Below are 21,979 nucleotides of genomic sequence, written 5' to 3'. Positions count from 1 at the left end.
CCAAGTGGCTCCCTCCTGTGGTGTACTGGAGAGTTGCACTCCGGAATTAACAGCAACTTTGTGGTGTTTTTATACCACATGTATTTTGTTTAGTCATTTTTCAGAAAAATAAAAGTTAACTGCGTAATACCCAGGTTTAAAAAAAAATATGGACTACAGTAGACGCATATCCTATCAAGCATGTTACAGTGACCAAGCATAGTGACCATTTTAGCTTGTTAAAAGAATGGGCCTCCAACGTTTGATTTTTCAAGATGCTGAAGCATAGTTGCTCAGCATGTGGTGAAAAGTGTATACGTTTAGTCACACAGACTGAAAAATGTGCATTGGTTTACAATTTCACTGGCAACCTGAGCTGAGAACAATGGAGCAATTTTCAGACATTGATCAAATGCATTCAGGACATGCAAGGTGTAACTGGTGAATTTTACCAACCTAGTCAAATAATTTTAATTTCTTAACTGCAAAATCCAACTGTGGCAGGTAGAATGCCAAGAACTAAGGTGATTAAATTAAGAGTGGCTATTTAAAAACAAAGTAAATCCGGCCTGCAGTGAGGAAAAACAAACTAGAAGTGGTTACCAAGAATATATAAATTGAGTTAACCAGAGGACAGGACACATCAAATTGAAATGTTTATTTTCATAAAAAAATGAAAGTAAAGCAATAAACTGCAAAGCACAGGATTGCAAAAAATACCAACGATATCCAATTCAAATAAGACAAACTGAAAAAACAAAAGACTATACAATGCAACAATCTTAAAGTTGGAGCAGTTATCGCCTCTTCTGGAAGATGTTGCCTCGTCCCATTCCACCACGGCCCCGACCCCTTGCAGCCACTGCAGATACAAAAAAAATTAATAAATAAAAGGACACATAACAGAAATCCCCTATTGGTTCACTAATTATGCCACATAGATGATCTACAAAGTAAATTAATATATGCATAAAGTGGATAATATAAGCACATGTACAATGCAGTAAAAATATTCCTGTATTAAAAGCTACCTTTGTGAAATTAATAATTTGTCAGATGTTGGGACTAGTCTATTTTTGTACTCTTATTACCCATGGGACAAAATATTGGGTACATCTTTAAAAACACATCTAAAATTAAAGTGCATTGACTTGTAATCGATTCTGCAGGATTTGTGGAAAGCATTTCTCTCCTGAGAGGTTTGAGTTCTTCTGCACAAATAAAGTGATCAAATGTGTAAACGGCCAAGCTAGCCGGGGAGATACTGATGGTCCAAAAACCTTCCACTCACCTTGTGCTTTGAGAATAGCTGCCTTGCCCCTTCCTGCCCCGGATCCCTGGTTCTTGTTCTTCATACTCTTTAACATAGGAGCATTCTTTAACATGTCAGGTAAGATCAGGAAGCGGATCTTGCTGCCACGGATGTAGACTTGTTCCAACTGTGCCACCCGGCCGTCACGATAAGTTACTGTTATATTAGACATCTGTGGGGACAGAAAAACGCACAGTTTTAGCGATAAAACACAGTTAATCACATGGTTGAACGACAATCTTTTTTACAGGCTATGATGGAAAGGGCTTAGGCTAGAACACTAATTAAATTGAACTTAATTTAAAACTACAGCGTGGCTAAATATGGCAGTGCAAGCATACATGTTTACACTGACAATAGATCTTTTCAGTAAGTGGTTCACAATCCTGGTCTTTCAACACTACAGCTCTGCTGCTTTCATTTCTTACCATATAAGTAACTAGTTAGAAGGATTGAGAGCCATGGCTCTAATACTTGAGGAACATTTGACAACTATTGTGTTCAATAAGACACGCCACCAGATAGGGGAGCACACAAACCTTGGATTAACTAGAAGTCAAGAAACTGTATTCATACATGGTCCCAAATCCTTACATATTTAGCTAGTAGCTTCAAACTGAGTTATGCTGGAAATGAGCAGATGAGGAACACAAAGTAGTAACACTTAATCCATAAAATACATTAAAACATGTCAATATAAAAAGCATACACGCACCGAAAACCTTATATATTGGAGGGTTTATTTGAATCTCCATTAGGTGTTGAGATCAAGATAAACCAAAAAAAATAAATAAATGTGGATTTGTAGGAAACACTACAAATGTGTGTTCTTATGCTTTTGTGTTATGGTTAGAATGTGCTGGTAGGAAAGACGTGATGGTAAGAATGGGGTGTGTGTGTAATGAATGTGTTGTGAGATTAGTTTCACATATATCTTGTATGTTTTATAATGATGCACCTTGATGGTGTTTACATATATATTGTATGTTTAATAATAATGAACCTTAATGAGTTTTAGATAGATACTATATGTTTTATAATGATGCACCTTACTAGAGTGCCTCTACAATCTCATTGTACGTAAATGCAATGACAAAGCCATTAATTCATTCATCCATCAAGAAAGTTAGACAAAAGGAGGGTAATGTTTCCTTTCTGTATAGGTACTCGTGATATTCAAAACCCAAGGGTTCGCAACAAAAACTGATTTATGTGTGTACAAGTAGTCGAGCACACGCTATTTAAGACTGTCTGAACTATTTAGTAGAGGGAAAGTTTATAAAAAAAGAAAAAAAAGGGTCATAACACTGTGCCCAAATCAGGCTGTACTATAATAATCATTTATGATAATGATATATTATTCAGCATTTATTGTCAAGGACCAACCTGGCAGTTCATGTTGTCCTCAGCCTCAATCAGCTTGCCCCTGTAAACCTCTCCAGTGTTGGTCTCACAGGTCACAATGTGTCCCTCTGCCTCATGCAGGACTTTGATTGGTACGCCGATGGACATTTTTCAATTGTCTTCCTGAAAAACAAGTAACGTTATTGTAGGAAATGTTACACATGTGCGGTTTCATGATAAATGGCAGTTAACCAACATATTTTCTACAATCCACCTTTACTTCAAGATATTTAGAAATGACCTCGGTTTTATTTTATTTAAACTACTGAGAAACCACAAGTTGGGTCAGTCAAAATCATTGTTACGCGAATCCGTTAACGTTATTTGCATTAGCCAGCTATATGCTGCTTTAGCCCCGAAAAGTTACTGTACACCTAATCAGTCTACAACGTAGCAACACATAGTGCTTACAACATTGCAGTTAACTACTACATACTAATCACAGGCCTTTAACAGGATGCGGTGATTCATACATATGACCAATTTATTTATAAAAGCAGAGACACTTAACGTTAGCCACTAGCTAAATTAGCTATATTAGCTAACATTAGTCGTCCACGAACTACAACAATACAACGCTAACGTTAGCTAACAAGAGTTAAGCCCTGTATAGATTGTTTTTGAAGTTATTACTACAAACCAAAGCGTGGTGCAATTTAAATATGTAATCCAACATTAATGTTCGATTCTTTATCAAGACACTTTTGAGTTTGTCAAACAGGCGGAACCATATTGGCCGACTGAATGCATGAGCTCTTAAATACAACACATACAAACACCACTGCTGGGTAAACTAAGTGAGAATGCTATTTTGCCCAATCTGTTAAGACGATTACCTTGATTTTGTCTTGAAACCCGATTACTTTGTTGTTTCTTCTTGAAGAGTGCAACGTGCGTTTGTCGCTTTTCGCGTACCTTTTGGAGCCTTTTCCGCTTACCCACAATGCCACAGTGGTTCAATGAAGTCCTTCCTGTGGCATCCCGCGGTGCATTGTGGGATTTGAATTTTTGACCAGTATCCTCTTTTTGAAAAAATCCTGACTTGTTTATGGATTTATATTTCTAATACCCTGTAACACCAAGCATCCACTTTTCATATATATATATATATATATATATCCACCTTACTCATGTATATAAGTAACCTTGATCTATTTATTTATTTTATTTATTTATTTAATGAGGAATACCTCTTGAGATGTATCATCTCATTTTCGAGAGGGTCATCAATAGGACTGGACAGTACAAAGGACAAGACATTACAGTACAACATACACATTCACTCAAATACTAACCTCCCCCACCCAACACCCCTGCCCAGACATCACCAGAATGATCATTACAAAATGTATGAATAGTAATTAAGAACAAAAGATAGAAAACTAAAAATCAGATAACCAAAAAAACAATTACACAAGAAAGCAATCAAGTTTTATGGAAAGCATTTACAACAATTGCTTGTTTGCAAATAAATAAACAAAGATGTCTTGAAGGATCTCAAAGATGTGATTAGTCTTAGTGACCCAGGCAAGCCATTCCAATCGAAGGGAGCTTTAAATTTAAATGAACGCCTGCCACTTTCTTTGAAAATGCGAGGTACTCTATATTTTATTCTAGCATAATTTGTACTCTGCACCATTGCACTACTGTCTCTATGTGTATATGCTTACACACTTTTTTATGATCATACTCATATATGTACGTAACAGACAAATGTTTATCTTTGTTCAGCTTGCTGTCTTTGTTTTAGCTGTATGTCCATTCTGTGTACATTGACAACAAACAGGAGTCAAATTCTTTGTCTGTGTGTACACTTGGCCATTAAAGCTGATTCTGATTCTGATTATTATACTGGTTTTTAAGGTGCTTATGGAAAGTCTGCCTGGTGTTTTGCCAGAGGACTGAAGCTCTTGCCTGACCCTTGATCATTTCTATAATCATACAGCAAGTTTTTTAATAGATTTATTCTCAAGAGGAACACAGTTAAAAGAGTTTAGGCCATCTATGCATAAATATCCATGTAAACCAACAACCTCCTAAATACACTAACATCACAGATGCAATAGTCTACATTTAGACTTTTATTAAAAAAAATAAAATTAAAATAACTACATAGGGCATTCACTTTTTTTATTGTCCTCCAGCGTGGTCTCTCACTATAGCAAGGTCAATCCACTAGATATTAGACACCAGATGTTTTCTGTATGTTGTTGGTCCATGTCTCCACTGCATATTAGCCTGAGAGAGATCACAATGAGAATCCTTAAACAAACATTGTTGTCGCTGAGTTATTCTGCTAATTTGCTTGTACTTTCAAAATGGCATGCAAAAACTTTGCATGTCAGTGTCATGCTTCCCATTTATTTATTACTACAGGCAGTTTTCTATAAAGATTGTATTGTATGCCGTCAGGACATGTTTCTTTTTATTGTGATAAAATGATTCATGCTTGAATTATCCATAACCACATACTTTTCATAACCCCTCAAAATAGCACAAAAGAAACAAAGCATAAAATTGAAATTGCTTTATTCATTTCAATAATGAATTTATATGAATGAATGAATATATAATACTTTATGGGCATGACCATAAAGTATAACTGATATGCATAGTTTTTGAATAGGCATACAGTACACGAGCTAGATACATACCCATATGTTTATTCCTGGAGACATGTCTCTGGGATTGCTTTAAGACATGTAACTGTCTTAATGCAGGCCTTTCCCACAATGTGAGGGCTTTTTAATGAGGAAAGAGAAAGCGTAATGGCATAATAAAAGACATCATCAAATGAACCTGCATTTAATTTCCATTGCATCAGGCTCATTGACTGGCGTCAGCAGCCAGTCTACTGTAAACACCTCTTGCTGAGTAGTCTGTGGTCATCTGTTTGTACTTTACGTGTGTGTGTGTGTGTGTGTGTGTTTTCATGTTGTCTAATTGTGCAAGCCTGACTCTGAAAGTAGCCAAACTACAGGCATATGGAGTGATATTTGAATAGATCAAGCAAGCTCTTTGTTTTGGATGGTTGGTAACTGACCTGTATACATTGGGTGCCTTGGACACACATGTCACATAGTTGTTGAACCAGCAACAGACACATGTTGCCTGGCAGTGATCAAATCAGTGATGAAACTAGCATCATCAAATGTTCTGTACCTGTAGCTATCCAGAGAAATTACTTTTTAACAGATCTTTACACAAGAGATGGTGCACACCTTATGCTTGCCTTCAAACAACATCATTGTTTATCCTGAGTTGTCCGTTAGGACTGTGTTTTATGGTTCAATCAGACTATTAATTACAGCTCTTAGAAGGACATATTTCAGTCTGTGGGTGCTTCATATATGACAGTATGTATGTGCCTGTGGTATGTATAGCTAATTCATTTTAGTTCTGTAGCAGAAAGTGAACTCAGCTGATGAAAAACAGTGAACTAACAAGCATTTAAGACTTTTAATTCTCTGTTGAGTAAAAACAATACATATGGCCATTACAAAAGGTGACCTGGGGCAACCTTATAAAAAAGCAGTTAAAAGTCTGTTAAAAACGCATTGCAAGATACAGTACAGTTGATAAAGCAATGTTTGCTGTATTGCTTTGTCTTTGTGTGTACATTGTTTAAAAGGCATGAAACCTAAAAAAGGAGATTTATCTTGGAAAACGAACACATAAATGTAATTGGACTGCATGTCAAGAAAATGTTATTATCAGCCCATTTTAAATAGACTTAAATAAATTGCTTTTGACAAATTCAGTTGTTTTCTTGGCGATGTGACCCAACTCAGAGATGGTTGATGAGAAAAAGTAACAAAGCAGGCCAAAATATCCCCTGGCAGAAACAGATTTGCTGTTGATTTGTTGAGGCCATATTAATCCTTCTAGATATTGTCACGTTTGCACTCTCTTTTGTTTTATGGCAGTATAAATATATTTTAAACATCTTTGTTATGAGACTTCTGTAAGCTCTGTTGGTTAGGCCGAGTCTGTTTTAGGGAGAGAGCCTGAACATTCTCAAAAGCAATGCAACTTTGACTGTCTTTCACTTCCAAAACATCCGTTCCCCTCAGATGTGTGACCGACTCAACTTCATCCGCCATGATGCATGGCTGCTGCTGCATTGCTGGAAAGGTGCTAACCTTTATTTGGTGTCCGTTGGGTATGCAGCTGCTTGGTGCAGCGTCTAACGTTGATGTCCAATAACAAGAGGCTTCTTGAGCATCTTTTGGTGGAGTTTGGTCAGGACCGGGGTCCAGGATGTAGCTATTCACCACTGTGCCACATGATGAACCATCTCTACTGGTACGGGAGGAAGGCTGGATGATACTACTGTTGCCAACACTTCTGCCTTCACCACTCCCAACCCCAAAGTCATTCCTCTGCCTGAAGATATGCTGATGCAGGATCCTCCGAAAGGTCTGTCTGAACTCCCGAATGCGATAAGCATAGATGAAGGGATTCACAACAGAGTTAGCATGGGAGAGGATGATGGCAATTTTCATCAACCATATATGTGCGCGCCCACAGTACTGACACAGGTGGTTAAAACAGTTGATGATGTGCAGCGGAAGCCAAAACAGAGCAAACAATCCTACAATGATGGCCAGCGATTTGGCAGCATGCACTTCCTTCTGCAGGGTTGAACGAGATGAGATCGAGAAAGACGTTATTTCTCCAGGAGCGGGTGTGTGCGCAACTTTCAGCGCCATCAGCCGGAGCTGACGCCGAGCAGCCATAAAGATATGGGCATAGATGATCAGCATGACCACCAGGGGCACCAGCACACAGCCGAAAAAATTGAAATACACCATGTAGTCCAGTGTAACCACTCCTTCAAACAGGCACACTGTCATTCCGTCAGGGCAGATTTGGCTGTTGTTTGTGGCGGTGGTATTCCAACCTGCATAACAGAGCCACGGGTGATTAATTGCCAGTTTTATGTTTTAATAATGTCAAGCAAATATTTTTTCTTTCCACAGCTGAAAGAAGTCTATATGGTAAAACATTTTTCATTTACAGTAATTATGGCAAGTTAATTAATATGCATTGGTTGGGTTTCAGACCAGGTTAGCTGGATTAAGGCCAACATGAGAATGCCACATGCATTTCTTGTAATTGTCAGTATTGAAGTGAATGAAAACACTTTTCTCTCGAAATAGAATACAAATGCATTTCCCCATTTTTCTTAAGTGTCTTTTTCATGTATTTTCCCCCCTCATATGTCGGTCATTGAGGCTTAAATCAGGTTTACTCTTTACCAAAATTCAGATTTTCTGGCTTTAAATAACTGACAATGAAACAAATGTGAAACCCAACCATCTCCTCAGAAACCTGTGGACGATGTAACAGATGGCACCTTTATGTTTTTCTACAGGCTTGGGTAAGTCAGGTTTACATTTGCCAAAATGAATCTCCTACCTCTGTTCCAGCCGAACATGGGTGTCAGGCCGATGCCTACTGAGAGAACCCAGCACAGTATAATGATGCCCTTAGCCCTATGTCCTGTCACCATGCTGTGGTACCTGAATGGTTGAACAGAGCACAATTATACATTAGGGCTAGTTGCTTTATCTAATCTCAGTTTGATAGTTTCCCTGTGAGGCAAAGTCAATATTTGGTTATGTAAATGTGGAGGAAATGGTTGTGCATTCAAGCCTTAATGCGTTAATTATTTAAAAAGCCAAAGCCAGATCTCAAGATAGATAATGTATAATCTGTCTGTTAGCCACACAAAGGCCTTGATGCCAGTATGTTTGCATGTTCTTCCTCCATCCCATGCCAAAGGATGGAGTAAATAAAGTGTGAGATGTGTGTTGTTACATGACTCTGCAAACAGCTTAGGGGGGGTGTGAATACATCTGCAATAAAGGGCAATTCCTTCCTCTTGTCATTTACCGGCACACTTCTTTCTTTTCTAAACTGTGACGTTAGCTCAAAGCTATGGAGATTTTGTTGAGCAATGCAGTGAAATACAAAAACAACACGATTCATTTTTTACTGACATGAGTATAATGATGAGGACATTTATTTTACAATTAAATCTCTGATAAGACAATGTTAACTTAAATATACAATAGCTTTATGTTATAATGTTAAAGATTTTTTCTTTGGTCTATTTCATTGACACAAGGACATACAAAAATCCACAGTAGTTTTGGGTCTGATATATAATTCAGATTCATGACAACTTGCACACAGTCACATGTGGCAGGCCATCTGAGCTATTAATATCCATACTACTGGACCTGATTTAAAATGAAATCCTGCTTTCAACATTTCAATTAAGTCTTTTCATAATTTTTGCTCCATCCTCGAGATATTAGTTTTTTTTTTGTTGTTGGCAGCATTATTATGCAGATTGCTTCATGCAGACATGAGGAATGCACAAAAGAAATATAAAATATATATAAAATAGAAAATCAGCATGATTAACCACGGTATTCTTGGTAACATTTTCCCATGATGTGACTGAGATCTTTCATGGCCAGGGTGGTGGTCAGTGGGCTATATTAAGCCTCCTATAACTCATGATTTTTTAGCTTTCTGGTCTTTAGTGCCAGGGGGTGTGGCGCCAGCGTGAGCACACAGACATGCGAAGAAGCTGTTATGCAAGTGCTTATGCAAATGCGTCACCTGCTGTGGCTTACTCAATAAAATATCCTCTCATGGCAGGAGTAAAGAATGCAGCTGTGGCTTTGGTTATGCACAGATGAACAATATGAGTCAATGGTGTGTCAAAATGCCTTGTGCAGAGAGAATGAACACCCTTTATTGTAAACTGCAAGATATTTTAAAGAAGTATCATTTGAATGGTGTTGATTGACATGGATATAAATTATCAAAGCCGTCATCAGATTTAGTCCCTCCAACAGCACACAAACAGTAAACTAATAAAGCATGTGGAGACATATAGCTATGTCTGCCCACAACCGGCCAGATTAGCCTTAATTGAAGTAAATCTCTCTATAATTCAATTTGCTTTTCTACACGACATCTGCTTTGGATGCCTGTCATGTTTAATGGTTTACCCACACTCTGACTTGTGTGTGAGAAAATGTAATGTAAAATGTAAGGGAACTGTGCAACAGTTCACAACCACCAGCCAATAAAAACTAATTCTGCTACAATCTTATTTACAAGACAAAATACAGCTCCATCATCAAGTCCCAGAGAGATTTGGAAAGTCTGAAAAGTGTATTTGGTGAAAGTGACAGCGTGGGGAAGTCTCTAGGTTTCAGTTTTCAGCACAGTCGATGTGACCTTTTTGTTTCCTCTCACCTGAGTGGGTTCTTGATAGCAATGTAGCGGTCTACAGCGATGGCCAGCAGGCTGAAGATGGAGCTCTGAGTGAGTATGAGGATGAAGCAAGCAATGAACAGGCAACCGTAGAAGTTGGCAAAGAAGCCGGTACTGATGGCGGATTGAGAGAAAATATCACAGGTAAAACAAAACTATTACATTCTTGCAAATCTAATAAAGCAATGTTCCTTAAGTTATTACCCTTAATCAGACCCAGTCTGAAGATTAGACTGAATTGAAGTCCTATAAAAAAATTATAATTAACAAATATTTAAACAAAAAAAACAAAAACAACATAATGATACCTAATAGTGATAGCGAAGGGAATGGCCAGCAGCCCCACAGCAATATCAGCCACTGCCAGTGACACCACAAAGTAGTTGGTGATGCTCTGCAGGTTGGAGTTGAGGCAGACGGCCCAGCAGACCAGGACGTTCCCAGCCACAGACAGGCAGGCGATCACCACCTCCAGGCCGATATAGACCAGCTTGTCATACCAATTCAGCATGGTTATTTTTTCCACTTTTTTTGCTTTCTTTGTGTTTTCATCCCACGGACTCAGCTGCTTGTCTTGTTTTCAAAAAAAAAACCCTGCTTGGCACAACTTAAGGGAGGAACGATTGTGTCACCGTAGGACAGCCAAGGCAGGAAGTTTCCTGCCAAATTAAGGGCAGTGGTCTAAATAGAAAGAGAGAGAACATAATCTCAGTCTAGCCTGTACAAACAGATAAACACACACACACACACACACACACACACACACACACACACACACACACACACACACACACGTTAGAAAAGCCATCTATCTTAGAAAGACAGGGGTGCAGTTTGTTTTCCACGCAGGGCCAAAGCAGACAGTCCAACAATGCACCTTTTATTTCAGGAAAAGTTTCCCGAAACCCTTCCACACACTAATCATTCCCGTCAGTGACATGCTTTCCTCCAAATTCACTGATAACTACACAAATTAAACCACCAATACATTTTAAAGCTATTGTACCAACATTTTGTTAAGCTATCTTATCCTCAGGGTATTTAACTAAATTCCTCTATATCAGGGTTCTTCAACATTTCTTAGTCCAAGGACCCTTATAGCCGAAAAAGAGACAGAGCAGGGACCCCTTACTACATATATTTTATACAATTGAATTGCATATTAAACTGGGCCTTCAATAATGTGTAGGGCGGCCTAAATCCTTTATACATACCTTTTTATGGTGCATACAATACCAAGCTTCATATATTTATACATCATGTTTTTAATGTAAAATGTGGCACATTAAATCCTTCAAGCTATAGTGTGTAATTTCTGCCGCCCCCATGAGGAATTCTAAGTAATGACAACAAAACTGTCGGCACGTCCACATGATACAAGCCTTACGTGACCGCGCACCACCCCCACGCCCCCCTTCACACAGTTGCTTGTAACCAAGGAGGACAAGGAGGATTAAAAAACATGATGAAAATGATCTTCAGAAGAGGTAATTATCTTCACTCGAGTTTCTGTGCGGAAGACTGTTGAAGATCTCTGCTCTTTATTGTAAGCAGAGGGGATATTATAGATAACCTCCGGAAGAAGTGTGAGTGAAATGTAGGCCAAGGAATTCAGGTTACTGAGAGAGAAAGAAGACAGACAGGTTTCTAGATCATGTCAGATAATAATAACCAAGGCATGCACTGATACTAGTTAGTGCATTACTATTTATTTTCTCTCCAACGGTTAGAAATCATTGAAATTATCTTTGAACTACAGCAACAAAGTAAAGAATGTTGGGAAAGTTTGTGTGGAAGCCTGCTATGAATTTGAATGAAAATAATTTGCCTCTGCTTTGCCAAACAAGTTAATCTGGTTGGATGAAACACAAAAACATACAACACTTGCTTTTACCTCATTTGAATTGCAAGACAAAGCACAAAGCAGACATATGTTGAAGGTGAAAGTTATTGACGACAGTGCAAAGAGAAATTTGTAAATATGACCTGCCCACATTCATACAGAGGGTAAGATTGAATGTGCCACAAACAAAATGATTCTGTGTCAAAAAACGGAAAATTAACACTAGGAGCGATGCCTGGACCATGACAGCATATCTCAGAGAATTGGAATTTCCCATCCAGTCATTCATTCAAATGCACTGTTTCCCATCCCAGTGTTCTCCCTCTGTGTATCCATAGATTAGTGTGACACTGATGAGTGTGATCTTAACACACAATTACCAACTACATAAATTGGCCAGTTTCAGTCTCTATGTGTCCATATACTCTTTAAGTTATCCTTGGAGCCCATGAGAATGCTCACTCACCTTCTCCCAACATCTAGTGGAGAATGTCAAATTATTATTTTTTTCAAATCTTAAAGCCTGTCAGATTCTCAACCTCTAAACAGCTTTGAAGCGGATGTAGCTTTTGTATAAGGGAAACTGTGGTGCTAATTAAAATTGCTAAGTTTGAATTAATTCAGTTAATGGGGAATTCCCCATTGACTAATATCAAACCACAAACATTCGGGGGATGAAACTCACATTTACTTAAATATTTGTGGGTTATTTCTGTCTGTGACGGTTCAGGCTATCCTCAATTAAACTGGCCTCTTGTACTGCATGAGAGCAACGCTCGTTAAAATTCCCTAACTGCGTAGTATCTTTACATGGAAATGGAAACTGCCAGTGCCTGTGTTGAAAATCCGTAAAAAAGAGTAGGCTCAGATAGGATAACAGAAACATCAGCTGAGCCAATTCTGAACAATCACTGCAGGGCATGCTGTGTGTAATAGATATCAAGAGATGATGAAAAGGCTTCAGCACTGATCACACAAACTGAGATGAATACACACACTCTAATTAATAGTCATTATAGTGCTTATGCATTATTATGTATGTATGCTTTTTTTTTTTTTTACTTCAACCATCTCATTCATGAATTCATTGTCATAAAACTCCACAATCCTAACAGTGAAAGCTTCCATAGTTTAAGTTAAAATAACCAACAATTTACCGTCAATGTATAAAACACAGTGAGTCGTTATGCCATAGATTATTGATCAAAACACCTGTTAAACTCTTACTACTGGTGTTAGAAAACTATACAAACATCAATTGACAAACACATTTAAAACTGAACAAGCAGAAAACATGTCTTACCTTTTTTCCACCCAATCGACATGTTCAGATGTTGGCGGAAGCGCACATTAGAAAGTTAAAGAACACATAAGTTGATGAGTTTACCCCAGTAAACTGACATGTAGTGAAAAAACACACTGAATAAAGCAACACATGTGGTATCTCCTCTGATATGACACCGCTGCTCATGTTTGCTTTGTCAGGAGAAGTTTGAAGGTGCACGCTGTCGCTGCTACAGGAAAAACACGTGTGTGTGTGTGTGTGTGTGTGTGTGTGAGAGAGAGAGAGAGAGAGAGAGAGAGAGAGAGAGAGAGAGAGAGAGAGAGAGGGAGGGGGCTGTGTGTAAGGATTACATTATTACTTTGATATATTCTGAGTTTCACATTTTCGATCTGTCAGCCATTAAGAACGCGAGAAAGTCCGTTCTGAGTTCACGTGCACACCCTCCACCACGCACCTTGTTTGGTTTAGTGTAGCCTAAACGAGGCTGTGCGTAAAAATGCAGACGCAATCAAACAGGAGTCAACTGTTTTTAATGCCTTGAGGCGGAAACGCACTCTACACCACTTCTGGGTGTTTGTGGCTGCAGTGCATATCAGCATCAGTTGTCTCAGTCACATCTGTGATTCACTACTTCTAAATCAGATTATCTAATCCCATGTATGTAACTTTCTTTGTTAAATTCGTAAAATAAGGGCTGCAATCATGTGTACCCACAATGCCCCATCTGCCAATATTGGGCTGCATCACATTGAATCATCACCGCTCTTTACACACCTTATGATTAGGACTATCCATCATTCATTGCATCCAACGTTTGCATGCTTTAATATATTGAAACAAATGAAAGCTTATATAAATATATTTCCCAGTTTTGTTGACAACAATAATATATGTATATGTATCTAAATCAAGTGAAAGAAGAGTAGCCTATAGCTGCCTTTTAAATTGTACCTTTCCAAAACAGAGAACACATGAAGCATTTCCAAAAGTTTGCTTGCAAGTTTATATATTTAGAATAATTTCAATTTGTCATTTCTATATTAGTTTTATTATTCATTGTCTTTGAAATGCACATGGAGTCTTGTGTGTGACTGCTTAGATAATATAATGTATGCACTTTTTTATAATGGGCATGGATGTGGTTAATGTGAACATCAGGCAGAATTACACTATCAAGTAAAACTTATTGTATTCAAGTCCATCATGTCATAGTTTTCACCTAAGGAGCTACCTGCGATCTCAAATTTAAACAGAAGATCTGTCATTCTGTGTAGATACAAGGAGAGTTTATTTAACATTTTTGTGTACAAACATAGGCTGCAAATGCCTTCCAAACATGTTTGCCCTCAGAATACAGTATTCATTTTTACAGTTCTACAAGCAGAACATTGAATATTGAATAGGAACAAGAGTTAAAAAAACTGGAGGAAGTTAAAAAGAGAAATCATGTTATGGTTGGTCTCCTCCTCAGCTTTACGTTGTGTCGAAATAAAACCAAACTAATATATTTCCAAAGGTTGACGTTGTCAAATTTAAAGTCTGTTTGATGTCGTAGAAGTGGCAGCAGAGGGTCATTTGAAAGTCTTAACTATAGCATGGAAATGTGAGAATTACCAGAGTCATGTACAATAAATGGAAATTTGTAACTTTCATATAGAGCAATATGTTCCATATCTTCACGCTATTCCACAGAACAATTAATTATTGTATTTATTTTATCATGTACAGAGGGACTGAGGTTATGGAGGGTACATGCAGTTACACTGACAATCAACAGACCAAAAACAATGCAGTTTTAAGAGCAATATAAAGACTATTTTCTCCTCTACCACATACTGACAGCTTGGCTTTTAAAAGAGACTAGAGGCGTACCGGCTCAACCCTTAACGGTCATACGTCAGCGGACGCCACAATAAATAAAACGGAAACCAAATAATGTACTCTCTAGTATAATACATATCATACAACTCCATGGAAACGTAAGAGAAGATTGAGTTGCGTGAACTCACAGGACAAAATCCTGCATCTGCTTTTCAGTTATCTAAAGCAGATAGCTAAACAATCACAGTGGCCAGTCTGGTGTACACCACATCTAACTTACAGAGATGAGCTGACATTGTAACCGGTACAACCGTTACAACCGGTACAACCGGTGTTTGCGGTTGTACACAGTGGTTGTGATTCTGGGATAAAATAGTGACAAACGGTTGTATCTTTAACAGGATGTTTGATAAACAGACTGCAACATAAGACTTATATTATCCCAAAGAAAGCACACCATATAAAGACCATTTTTCTAACATTAATTTTGCTTTAGATAATATTGTATCATAAATAAATAGATCCAGTAGACCTTCTTATACCAAACAGGGACAAAGCATAAATAAATAAGAATAAAAGGCATTAAAGGAGTAGAAACTTTAAGAGCCAAAACAAGGACATGGTGGGCAAGAAGTTCTGTCCTTTGTCCCATTAAGACTGACGCTAACACAGTTTGAATTCCAGTCACACAGTCAGATGAAGGGAGCAAGTAGAACGGGCATGTAGAGTATGAGCTAAGACCATGCTTAAGGTTAAGGTCCTGTCTTAGTCTTTAACAGATGAAAGGAGTGCGGCTGTCCTCAGCAAAGGCAACAGGAGACTTAACAATGTTTCAGAATATCGCGCTAAACAAAAAGTGTCGAGGCACGATAGGGTAGAAGAGTGTAGGCAATCGGGACTTATTATAAAAATGACGGACGAATGGTGGATTCATTTTCTGTCTCACATACTAACATATAGACGAGGAAACAATGCGTGCATGCTACAGTAGGGCAAACTTAGTGGTGGTACATAAAAGTGGAACTGAAGGCATGAAGAGTTTCAGAATAAAATCTCGACATTGTTATTTATGGGGTTGATACAATGATGGTGTTTAAGTTCATATTGTCATGTGTAAATGAGTGTTAACATTTAGAGAGCTGATATGTATCCAAAAGGAAAGCCTCCTCTTGCTTTTGAAAGTCTAAAGACAATTATGTTAAGAACTTAAAATGTGTTATAACATTTACTCATATGTGCCCTCACCTATGTTATCTTAAACATGGACACAGCCACACACAAGCCCTTATCAGATTCACTAAACTGGTCAGTTAGCTATAGTTTTATACTGAAGATATATATGGGAAACCAACCATGAAATTTACCCTTAAACGATAGGTTCATACAAATTTTAATTTGCCAGAAAAGGACATGCTGTAATAATGTAAACCAGATACTCACAAGTTAATTACCAACATCCCAAAGTCTACGATGACACATTTGTGAAAAAGACAGCAATAACCATAGACCAAAAAAAAAATAATCCATAAAACATGCCTGCATGTTAAATCAAGGACAAAGAAATTAAAATGAGAAATATGCAATTTTAGAATCAACAAATTATCTTAAGAAATTTCTTTTAAATTGGCCATTGAGTTGAACACCTTCAGGCTCAACGGGATGAAGAACAGTCAAAGGGACAACGAATTAGTAGGACATTTCACCATATGCATGAGATAAATAAAAAAAGATGTCAGGAGAAGATGAGACAAAAACAATATTCCTTCATTAAAAACAACAGATATGCTCTTCAATGGACATAAATGTTGAGTGCTCAGGTCACTTGCATTGTAATACAGTAGTTCTAACATTGCAGGAGTGCACATCTGCAGCCATAGATTAAATGGTACAAAAAGAAACAATGTCATATGTGTGGGAGTGTGTGTGCTCTATTATGACATTGCATAATGTCTACACTAGACAGGCGACGGTCTCAGGATTTGAGACGTTTTTGCTGAGGAACACCCAGCAGTTAAAGAGCTTGTGCCTTTTTCCACAGCAGCATACAGTATGAAACTACAATGTGTGTGTTACCTTCATAATAATATCTAAATGAATAATTGATAGGCTGGACAGAACAGCGGAGTAGTTTCTATACGAACAAGGCTAAATCCTGCTTATTTACTGCAAGACTTGAAGTCAAGGCTAAGACCTACCACTTTCTTAATCAAACAGAAAAAAAAATTTGACTTAGAAAAACTAAATGATTTCTCCCTCCCAGGCCCCCAAAATAAATTACGATAATAGCAACAATGATTATACTGTTAAACAAAAAGAAAGAAAAAATACAACTTTAAGATTATGTACATGCTGTATCTGTAATTACAACGGTTTCCTTTTTCTCCTAGATACAAACAAACAAAATTTGGCAAGATGTCCTATGTTACAATAAGAAGGACATTTTGTCCGCAAAGATATGAACACAGACTTCAGAATTCCTATGTTAGAAAATATATTGCTTCCTGGATATTTTTGAGGTGAAGACTTGAGCCACAAACAACACAAATAGAGGAAATTTACTTTTATGATCGCGAAAAAAACGCAGGCAGTCAGATTGCAGTGTATTACTAATCAACGGGTTCCTTTTGTGTCTCTTACAGTCCCTATTAGAGCTTTGTCTTTGACTCCAACCGGGTTTGTTTACGTTGTAAACACTTTAACGTAACAGGTGCTTCCTGACACAAAGAAGAAAAGCCAGTATCATGGCAGCTCTGGATTTCCCACAAACAGCACAAATGTCTCCTTGTCTATCTCAGAAACAATGCGCTGAGTTTATGTAAGACACGGTTAGACTTTTCCTCAGCAGGACATGATGCAATGTTTGAGATGAATAAACATATTTGGGATTTTATTTATGGATTGATTTTGACAACTTCTTGATGTTGTTTATGAACCACAACGGTCTACACGCTGTAAAGGTTCAATGTTAAGACCAACAAAGAGCATGGTGAAGAAATTTAGATGGCAGACGTACCCATATCATCACTAAAGGTAGAAGAAATCATATTAAATATCAGGTAATGACAGATACTGTATAAACGGCAAGGACCTTGCGTCCTCAGAGCTTCAGAGGTCCAATGGCGCCCTCTTGTGTTTGAGAGTAGCAGGCATCGCCACAGACGATCCTTTCCAGCTGAGAGCCTAACGGAATCTGGTCAGTCAATTCAAAAACATACTACTATAGGCTCACTTTGAGCCACGATCTGTATCTTTTTCACTCCTTCATGGTCAAATCGTCAGGTCGGCAGAGTCAATGTTAGCTCTATACTTCAGTGGAGAAGAGTATGCTCTGTCGTTTGCTGTCTGGGGTGGGGATCGTCTCCAGCTGGAGGAAATACAGCAACACCTGGACCTGCAAGGAGATAGGAAAAGGAAGAGTCGTTCAACCGTGCAGCTAGCGGAGCATCTTTTGTTTTAGAAAAAAAAGCTTCACAAAATTTAAAGATAAAAATGCCAGAAGAAGATCCGTGTGGCTTACCTGCGCCATGACTTCCAGCGACCAGCTGTCCCCCATACTGATGGGTTGGGTGGGGTTAGCGGGGATCTTGCTGTCCTTCTCAGAAGGCCTCAGCAAGGTCGGACCAAACACCGTTGCCAGGTTGTGGAGAGACATCTTGTTGACGCTTTCCTTCTCTGCCACCCTGAGGAGAAGAGGAGTCCATTAGTGGCGTAGAGAGATGACAAGAGCACATGCAGAGATGGGTCTGTGTGTTGAATATCAGAGATGCTAAGAGTTTTAATGCCTACAACAGTTACCTTACAAACCGCGAATCCGACATTGGACAGTTTTCACTATTTTCAAACAAGTTATAGTCTATTCAACTATTAATTAATAAAAATAATCCACAGATTAATCAATAACAATGATAATAATTTTATTATTTTACTTAGCCTGTCCTAAATACTGGTAGCTATTGTCCCTACCAACAAAAATTTAACTTTCCCCATAGTTTTGCTTTTAACAAAATCTAAAATATAACAGTGAATGAGAAATAGTTTTCTTCTTATGACTCTACATCTCCTTCTCGGAAGTTCACTTCTTGATAATTCTTGATAATCAAGGCAGCTATGACATTGCATTATACATTTTACACAATCATCCAATGTTTGAGCATGTTTGTTATTCAAAATCACCATGGTAACCAGGAGATATTTTGCTCCACAGTAGTGACTGTTTATGCTTTAATAGTATAAAAGCCATTAAGGTGAATACTGCACACAACAGGATGCCATTTTGAGAATAGCATGTCATGTTACAGTGATATTAGGAGTAATTCTTCCATGCAAGTTTGAAATATTATATCAACATTTAGATAACAAAAATTAAATGAAAGATAAAGTTATGTTCATACACTTGTTTGCAATTGGATGCACCTCTTGTATCTTTATGGCTTGTTGTAGTGTATGTATCTGTTTTATTAGTTTTCTTTGGTGTTTGTGGGCATTCCTGTCTACATTTTAAGCAAACGTGTGTTTACTTACCTCTTCAGGTGATCCAAAAGGAAAAGGAATGTGACCAAGTTGGGTTCTGGCAGCGACAGCAGTAAGTTCAACATACAGCTCTCTTTGGCAACACTATCAGACAGGGCTGCACAGAAGCAAAGGAATTGAGTTTTTACATATCCTGCAAATGAAGGACTTTCTCTTGCTATGTTTGAGAATGTGGATAGCCCTGTGACTTACTGATGCCGCCTGCAAAATTGGGGTAGAGCTCATCAGTGAAGAGTGGTTCTGGCAGCTCTCTGAAGTACAGCTTCAAGGTCCCAGCAATGGCATTGACGTCCATCTCACTCATCATCACTGACACATCTTTATGATCTGCAGGAGAGACACAAGAACAACATGAAGACAGGAGGTCGAGCAATGACCAAGGAAGATGATAAGACGGGGAAACACCTTGGCACAAGCAGCAGGCACCATGCGTCTTCTCAGATTCTGACAATGCAAAATACCAGGGGCGATTCTAGGATCAGACCTTTAGGGGGGCTCAGCCCCTAATGAGAATGTGACATGAATATAGTGCATGCAAAAGTGTTAACCCCCTCCCCCCGCTAAATCAGTAATTTCATTAGCCGATAATCTCTGAGCTAGCTACTGAACAACGTCAGTTTACGTTTTTTGACACTATTGACATATACATATAAGTCACAGTAACAATGACCAATTTTACACAATGTTCTAACATTGAGCAATTTTAGGTGTTTATGTTTCAATTTGGGTTCTAATCTGCACCATGAAATTACCAATCTCTTCACAACCGCACTCCTGCTCTCCCTCTGACAGATTAGATAGAGACTTAACCAAAGGCATGAGTCAGGCACAACCACCTCCGATTGGCCAACACTACGTTTCTGTTAACCCTTTCCTTGACTGGGTTACAGGTGCATAGCACTGTCGACAGCAACACAGGATATTAAACCTGTGTTCAAACCTGTAATTGTTTGTCCTTTGTCACAAAGAGACAAGTTCGTAAACTCTCACTTGAAGCACTAAAACTGATTTAAAAAAAAAAAAACATTAAGGAGGGCTTGAGCCCCGATAAAAAGGTTTTAAAATCACCCATGCAAAATACAAACTCCACACAAGATACTTTCACAATTAGCACACACAGAATGCAAGTTCAAAAGGAATTAGTTCAAAACTCTGGTTAAATCATTTCAAATCAGAGAAAACGGCTCATGTTAACTCACAGTCAGACACACAGATTTACAATAATGATCACCTGAGCAACAGAAACAGAAAGATTAAAAAAAAGGGTTTCCGGGTCAATTAATCCTCTTAGCCTTCTTTCCTAGAAATGCATGGCAGTTGCAGTATTATAACCACAATAGGGGATGTAAAGACACAGTAAATATTGTACATATTCAATTCAATATACAATATAATCTTTTAGTACTATAACTTTTTTTCAGTTTACCTGCCTTCTATGAAGGTTTAGGGATCTTAGAGCAAGTCTACGAAATCTAATAGGAATAGGAATAAGAATTCCTTCATGAAATTCCAAGACTATTCACACCAAGGATGTTAACAGAAATATGGTCACATTGACATGTTTACAAGTGGCAACTAAAATGCATTTTGACTTTATTACATGAAACCTGCAGGATATACTCACTGGTGTCAAACGCGGTCTTCAACGCCTGGATGTCAGTGGCCACTCCTGATACTCGGTAGATGCCCACCTCCTCCATACCCCTCCTTTCAATCTCCTCTAGGCACTGACGGACAATGTAGGGCACCTTGGAGCGCTCTCGTCTGTATGGAGACAAACATTAATGATCACCAACAAGCCACTTATATTTAGTAAAACTTACCAGCAGAAAATACTGAATAAACAACGAGGCACTAAATGTTTAGTTTATTGAAAAAAAAGAAGGAAAAGAACAAGGCTCAAAGCTGTGTTTTACATTGTTATGACTACTGGGAGGGCTCGTAGTTACCTCTGACTCTTTGCTTTCTGTAGAAATATTGTATCTACAGCGTTAATTGATTTTAATTCCTAGTTGTTATCTCTAATCCTTATTTAAGCCACTCATTAGCAACAACAATGGCCAAAAACACACAACACACTGAACACATAACGCACTGATGCTTCTGCTACATGCTTCCTCCCCCTTTCCCTCTCAACTGTCTCCCTTTTCCTTCTTTGACCTCCTTTGACTAAAGAAATTAGGGCGACAAAGTGTTCAAATGAACAAATATTTAAGTGTTAAGTCTACAAGTGGGAAATAGATGGCAGGCTGTCTGGAAGGTAGAAAATCAATAGACTGAGGTTTTGTTTTGCTTTGGAATATGGTGAGCAATAATGCAACATATGCATGTTTTTTTTTTTACTGTTTTTAGAGCTAATTGGCAAATGTTACATGCATTAACATAAACTGTAAGAGATGTGAAATTTAACCATCAGCCTAACATTATGGGATTTGAGGAAAAATATGCATAAAAGAAGATGAGGCCAAGAGTCGAGCCCTGAGGAACATCATTGGAGAATACTAAT

General features: G+C 38.1%; 3 protein-coding genes across 3 annotated transcripts in view; all 3 read right to left on the bottom strand.

Annotated features, from left to right (window-relative positions):
- Positions 1–622: 622 nt before the first annotated feature.
- snrpd3l (small nuclear ribonucleoprotein D3 polypeptide, like) lies at positions 623–3,679 on the bottom strand. The gene is made up of 4 exons (XM_028600925.1): positions 3,532–3,679; positions 2,678–2,818; positions 1,271–1,463; positions 623–841 (listed from the first exon to the last, which is right to left on the bottom strand). Exons 2-4 carry the CDS (start codon positions 2,801–2,803, stop codon positions 777–779), a joined length of 384 nt encoding a protein of 127 aa, XP_028456726.1. The 5' UTR covers positions 2,804–2,818; positions 3,532–3,679; the 3' UTR covers positions 623–776.
- A 2,491-nt stretch (positions 3,680–6,170) lies between these two features.
- Positions 6,171–13,361, bottom strand: adora2ab (adenosine A2a receptor b). Its single transcript, XM_028600924.1, has 5 exons — positions 13,141–13,361; positions 10,303–10,675; positions 9,977–10,108; positions 8,117–8,220; positions 6,171–7,598 (listed from the first exon to the last, which is right to left on the bottom strand). Exons 2-5 carry the CDS (start codon positions 10,503–10,505, stop codon positions 6,634–6,636), a joined length of 1,404 nt encoding a protein of 467 aa, XP_028456725.1. The 5' UTR covers positions 10,506–10,675; positions 13,141–13,361; the 3' UTR covers positions 6,171–6,633.
- Positions 13,362–14,386: 1,025 nt separating this feature from the next.
- Positions 14,387–21,979, bottom strand: part of LOC114571110 (breakpoint cluster region protein) — an 83,453-nt gene continuing 75,860 nt past the window's right edge. The window contains exons 19-23 of the mRNA XM_028601916.1: positions 21,098–21,237; positions 19,666–19,800; positions 19,465–19,570; positions 18,461–18,623; positions 14,387–18,334 (exon numbers count right to left, since the gene is read on the bottom strand). Coding sequence (XP_028457717.1) covers positions 18,245–18,334; positions 18,461–18,623; positions 19,465–19,570; positions 19,666–19,800; positions 21,098–21,237 — 634 coding nt within the window. The 3' untranslated portion in view covers positions 14,387–18,244. The remainder of the gene's footprint in view (positions 18,335–18,460; positions 18,624–19,464; positions 19,571–19,665; positions 19,801–21,097; positions 21,238–21,979) is intronic.

The sequence above is a fragment of the Perca flavescens genome, chromosome 16 (assembly GCF_004354835.1).
Source record: "Perca flavescens isolate YP-PL-M2 chromosome 16, PFLA_1.0, whole genome shotgun sequence".
NCBI classification, from domain to species: domain Eukaryota; kingdom Metazoa; phylum Chordata; class Actinopteri; order Perciformes; family Percidae; genus Perca; species Perca flavescens.
The sequence above is the reverse complement of the archived record's forward strand: the minus strand, read 5'-3'. Positions and strand labels throughout refer to the sequence as shown.